At 35.2% G+C, this 6,627-nt stretch overlaps 1 protein-coding gene across 1 annotated transcript; it reads left to right on the top strand.

The window, feature by feature from the left end:
• Nucleotides 1-494: 494 nt before the first annotated feature.
• LOC111403475 (basic endochitinase-like) lies at nt 495-1,848 on the top strand. The gene is made up of 3 exons (XM_023031992.1): nt 495-800; nt 980-1,133; nt 1,346-1,848. Exons 1-3 carry the CDS (start codon nt 530-532, stop codon nt 1,713-1,715), a joined length of 795 nt encoding a protein of 264 aa, XP_022887760.1. The 5' UTR covers nt 495-529; the 3' UTR covers nt 1,716-1,848.
• Nucleotides 1,849-6,627: the final 4,779 nt, after the last annotated feature.

Raw genomic sequence — 6,627 nt, 5'->3', positions numbered from 1 at the left:
GGTGGGGTGGTGGAGAAGACCAATATAATTTTTTTCCTTTTTTTAATTTTGATTTTAATGTGAAGTTACCATTCTGCTCTTTTAAAAACTATTAAAATATGGTCAAAATTAATTTTTTGGTCAATTAACAGAATTTTGGATGAAAATCATTCAAAAGGGCCCCATATGCAATGTTTGAAAAGGTTAGGGGTGATGGTTGCAATAAATCAAAGATTTGGGGAAAGTTTGCTTGTGTTGTAAAGAATTGGGACTTCTGCTGCAATTATCCCTTAAAATAATTAGGTAAAAGTACGTTCACTTGAATGACTAAGTTGTCTCAGACAGTGGCCAATATCAACTATAGAATACGTGTAGGGCTCTGACTTATATGTGCTCATTGTGTTACACTTATCACAAAATTGTGGTAGCAGCCTTGATTTTTATTAAAAAGATTATCATTTTCTGTGGAAAAGTCTATCCCTCTCCCTTATATAAACCCCAAATTCCTCTACACTTAATCCCACAACTTGAAAAATTATTATAAAGTAAAATGAAGACTTTTGTATTGGTTTTGTTGTGTCTATCATCCCTCATGGGTGCATTGGCTCAAGGAGGGGTGGGTTCAATTATAAGCAAATCCATTTTTGATCAAATGTTGAAGCATCGAAATGATAAAAATTGCCCTGCAAATGGATTTTACACTTATGAAGCTTTCATAGCTGCGGCCAACTCCTTTGGAGCTTTCGGAACCACTGGCGATACCGATACTCGAAAACGAGAAGTTGCTGCCTTCTTGGCTCAAACTTCGCATGAGACAACAGGTCACATTTAAATCCTGCATATGCATTTAATTTCATATACACGTTTTGCATGTTTTGTAGGTGGACTAAACATATCAAGTCATTTCTAAATATTGTAACGAACGTACCCTTCGTGTTCGAAACGAGATTTTTTTTTTTTACGAGAAAAGCTTAATAAATTTGTTGGTGGAATTACACAGGAGGATGGTCTTCTGCTCCTGATGGTCCATATGCGTGGGGATATTGCCACAAGCAAGAAGAAGGGAATCCACCGGATTATTGCGTTGCAAACCAGCAGTGGCCATGCGCTCCTGGTAAAAAGTACTTCGGTCGAGGCCCCATTCAAATTTCCTAGTAAGTAATATTGTGTAAAATTTCAAACATGTTTATCATGAAGTACTAGACAACCACTCGACAAAATCTTGATGGTGTTGTTCAATACTGCTTATCAAATATTCTGTAAATATTTTTAGCATCGCTTAGCTGAAAGTATTTAAGCAATACTGATGACACTGTACTCAAAATAATGGGCACATCTTAATACTTTCTTGAATCTTGGATTGCAGCAATTACAACTATGGTCCAGCAGGAAAAGCCATAGGGTCTGATCTACTAAATAACCCAGACGCAGTAGCAAATGACCCAACCATTTCATTCAAAACTGCATTATGGTTTTGGATGACACCACAAACGCCAAAGCCCTCGTGCCACGATGCAATCAGTGGGAGATGGAGACCCTCGGCTGCAGACTCGACTGCCGGTCGGTTACCCGGCTACGGTGTTGTTACCAACATCATTAATGGTGGAATTGAATGTGGTAAAGGTTCCAACCCACAAGTGGAAGATAGGATTGGCTTCTACAAGAGATACTGTGACTTACTTGGAGTTGGCTATGGCCCTAATTTGGACTGCTACAACCAAAGGCCATTTGCTTAAGAAGTTGTGGTTCTTGTATTCACCTATATGTGATGCATCGACAATAAAGCTTAGTGATGAAATAAAGCTCTTAGCAGCTATCATTTATGGATCTGTATAATAAAACATCAATAAAATTATACTTTTAGTCTTTTATGATACATATTGATTTGACTTGTTTTCTTTAAATGATCCCTCGCTATGATTTTATTAAAATAAAAAGGATGCAAGCCTGGTGTAGTGAGCTGTCAGCATACAATGTTGAAGTTTGAGAACAATTACTTGATTCGCCCACAAATATTTTTCGAAGAGAAATATCAGGAAGACCAAAAATATAGTCACGTATAATTTTTTCTTTATTCAACTATAGTCACTTAGAGGAAAAAAATCACATATTTAGTGAATTATTGACCTAACTTTTTTCTCCGTGTTCATCCGGCATAAGGAAAACACTGCAATTATTCATTCCAATTAGATTTTGTCACCATTTATCATCGAAAGAAAATTCTCCACCAGTTTGTTTTCTTATAATTTATAAATTGACACTTCTTTAAATTGTCACGCTTTTTGAAAAATTTCCCAACAAATCTTCCCATTGACAGAAAAAGAGCCGAGAATTTTTCTCTGTTTTGCAACTATTGATGACGATACTTTAGAAAATTAATAAACTTTGACAGTCACAATTTTCAAAATGCGAAATTAATACACTGCATGGACTATAATCTCACAGAATATTAAATTTTAAAAATTTTAAATTGCCTCATGTCAAGCAAACTTGTTGAAAAATTGCAGTATAACCCTAGAGCTTGAATTTTCTATGAGTTCATCATCAATATAATGTATATGTTCTAACACTCTGAAAGACACTTGATCCATTTTTTTGGTTAATCAATTTGATCCTTATTCTGAAAAAATTAAGAAACACAAAGATAAGAAGAGATAGATATAAATAATGGCTATTCGTCCAGGGCCACATCTGCCTTGAACGAAATACCTCTATTTGTGTCCAGTTAATAGCGAACGCCACATGCACCTCTAGGAGTGGCATGGCCATTTCTTTCACATAAATCCTCCAGCATTATAGAAAAATATAACCTAAACTTTGCTAGATACACAATATTCTACTCTTTGTACAAATATCAAAGTGATCAAGAAAATTCTAGGACGTCAAAATTAGGACTAGACTTTAGGTTTTTTTGACCTAAGTCAAACATTAAAAGTTGGGCCCTCAAATCGTAATATGCATATAAATTTTTTTCGTTCATAATAATTTTCTAGAACTTCAAAATTTGGGCTGTCTATATTCTTTTGTTTCTTTTTATCATCATGTAGGCATATGTAAGGAAAAAAAATTCAGCGATGCAAAATCCGACTTGCCTTGGAATGTACAGACGGTTATTTTCCGGAATGAAAATGGAGATGGATGGTCTGAACTTTGAAATTGAAGCTAGGGGTTTCAACTTTCAAATTGAGGAGAAGATGGATTGGAGGGTATTCTTCTCATTGGAAAATGTTGTGTGTACACAGGCTTATACCCCCCTCATATGAAGGAGGACCCACGAATATTTTATTACATGTGGATCCCCCTCCATGTGAGGGGGGTTTAATGCTATGTGTACACTCATTTTCATTTGGTAGATGTTTTTAATTAGATTTGAACTTATGCTGTGTTGGCCAACATTTTCAATTAAAGAAAAAATAACACGATTTTAGGCTTACAAGCTCCTAAATATATTGGACCTGAGGCAACCACCTCTCGACCCTCCTATATGTATGTTTATATATTTTAAAATAAAAATAAAAATAAATTAGTTCATTAACCATTGTCGCCGCGATTTGCAGGCACAATATACTCGGAATACAAATTGTCCAATCAAAAGAATTTCGAATACAAGAGACGCAAGAAGTCAGCTCGTGCACCACTTTGAACGTAGTAACAGGAAACTATTAACTATCTCCAGCTAACTATTGCAATGATGAGACATCGTTCACAATACAAGCATTCGGTGGGGAAGTAAAGTCCCCAAAAAATTTTGGATCCTACAAAGTGAAGAATTTTGTCATTTGTACACTGAATTATATATTTTGGTTGACACTTGTATTGTTCTCAATAATGCATGTGATGAAAAAGCTATTTAAAATTTAATCCGTCCAATTGGATAATATCATCTGACAAAATGTAATCCAAAGGGTAAATGTAGCAAGGTTTTAACCAGTACTGCCAGATGATAACCATATCGGTGTTCAAAGTGAAGCCCTTCTTCAAGTGCCATAGTCTCAGCATCTATAATTGAATAGAGATCATCGTCGAAATATTTCCAAATTTTGACGAGATATTTTACGGCTCCCCACCACTCCAAATATTTCCAAACTGAACAAAGCATGAACATAAGTTTAAATTCCCATCATTGAACTCATGAACCACTTAGTTGAAGACTATAATAGGACTATAGCAGACACATTTATATTTTATTTTTCAAGATGGCACGTCACATGTGCTTAGATTTCAATTTGTACACCATCAAACTGAGTCTGTATCTAAATTGGCCATCAAAACTTTGGATAGAAACTATGCCAGACAAAAAGTGAAAACTATATGGAAAAGTAGAAAGAAATTCGTGTGTGGAATGCGGAAAATTGAGCCTTGATGGCCCATGAATGAGTGACACGAATGGCAGCAATTACGTGTTACGCACTCAACACCACCATTAACTTGGCCAAATAACTTCACATTTATATTTCAATTTTTAGAGTTGAAGAGTCAATTTGAAAGGAAAAAACAAAAAAAATAAAAAATTTATAGGAAATAAAGGGAAAATATGGAGCCCCTAAGGGGCCAATTTTTGATTTGTTCGATTTGACATTCGTGTACTTAGGTTGCATCCGCACACAAGTTCAAGGTTTGAAGTTCTGTTTCGATCCTTAATTTGCATCTTGTACATACATGAAAAAAGTCTCTACACTACACATGATCATACAATCTGTAACCATATATAAAGTAGTCTTTTACCTTTGTAAACTTCCTAAGTGGGACAAGCTTTTTAAGTTTTCCTTCCAAAACAGTAACCTCTTCCAATTCATCACTTTAAATTTCAATTTCTCATTCATCCGAATATCATTTTTGACAAGTAAATATATGATTTTGTTGTTTTATGAAGGAGAACACGAATTAATTTTGATCTTTCAAAATGATCAAACGTGTCCCACTCAAAATTATGTCAAATCTAGCCCCAAAAGCTTGTTTTTTTTCCTCCAACATGAATTGCTACCAGAGAGTAGAATTCGTAATAAAAAATGAAAAGATCCCAAGCTAGCTTAGCCGTAGTTGTTGTTGATCCATCATGAAAGGTATGCAGACACCTGGGCCAAATCTTCCCCTACACTTCGAACTGTATTGACGACTATAGTTTCGACATCAAACCAAAACTATTTAGGATTTTCTTAGAGAGAAGAGGGGACCTAGTCATAATGTGCATCTATATTTAGCCCCTATTTTTCACCGCTAAAAAATCTGATTAAAATTCAAGTCAAAATTAACAATTATTTTTAACTATATATTTTACAAGATTCACAACTTTTGAACCACATATTCTGTAATTTTAATCTCTACCAAACAGAGCTTAATGTACACTCATCATGAAAATTCAATGGACCTACACTTATTCATTGCATCAACATGGACCAAAACCCACAAGGTGTACCAAGCCCAACTATCCAGTTATGATCACAAAACCAATTGGACGTCCAAGCATGGTTAATCCTCAGTCTAGACCATCTTTTTAATAAGATAAAATCCCTATCAACATTCCTTTGTTTTTTCTTTCTATCAAGTGAAACGCAATCACAATAGACCAGAAAGAGACTTTCAGTTTAGTTAAAATTCTGCTGTTCTTGAACAATATTGTTGACATCTAAAGGTATACAGAGACAGAGTAATTAATAAAAAAAAATGCATTTATTTCATTTACATAATTAAATTGTATAAGATTTGGTTGTGATTAACCAACAAAGGAATAAAGAAAGAATGCAAGAAGGAAAATAGAAAAATATAGTTTTTATGGCATCCCTATATATAAAAAACACACCGGTGCCGTGCCTGCAATGCTAAATTTTTTTGTAGTGTCCTTTATATTGAAAGAAATGCCCTCCAAATGTTCAATTAGTGGCCTGGTCCTTTGGGGCTAGATCCAGATGGTAACCTTTCAAGCCAGTAAGACATGGTGAATTTCGCCTTCTCGTACATTGCCGGAAAGGTAGCAAGGTGATTCGAGCCGGATAAATCCTCCGATAAAACTCTTGCTGCCTCGATTCGGACCTCACTAGAGACAGCAACAACGATAAAGAAGATGATCAATAGAGTGCATGCCCTCTTAAATTCCATCGAGACTCGCAAAAATATCTGTTCTTGAACAAAGAAAGAATGCAGAATTTTTGTATTCCCAATTAACTTTGTGGGGGTGGATATGTGAATCTAGCACGGAAATGCAGCATTTATAGGAGATTTGTTGGAATAATGCAACACTTTGAATTGAAAAAATAATTTTACTAAGCAGCATTTGTTGAATCGCAGTAAGGTTACGTGTTGAACAAGGAAACGTTGGAAAAGGTCATTCATGCTCATTGTATGGCATCATCTGATAGGCTGGTGTTATGGCGGGAATTACGAATTTGTCAACATAGGGTATGGAATTCCGTAAGTGACCTTGTCAACTACGTTTCCGCAATTTGATTGGAGGCTATATTCGGTCAAGGGTAAATTGGGTAGTATGGATAAAATTATTTGACTCATAAAATTATGTAAGTCTCACGTTTGAATTTTTGGATTGACTGGATGCATCAAGTACTTTGTGTTGAATAGACTGCCATTTAGAATGGGAATTTTGTTACATGAGAAGCTCCACATAGACTCGCCATAAGAGTTTTAGGCCATGGT

This window comes from Olea europaea, chromosome 11 (assembly GCF_002742605.1).
Source record: "Olea europaea var. sylvestris chromosome 11, O_europaea_v1, whole genome shotgun sequence".
Lineage (NCBI taxonomy): Eukaryota > Viridiplantae > Streptophyta > Magnoliopsida > Lamiales > Oleaceae > Olea > Olea europaea.
Note: the sequence above shows the minus strand (reverse complement) of the source record. Positions and strands in the feature narration are given on the sequence as shown.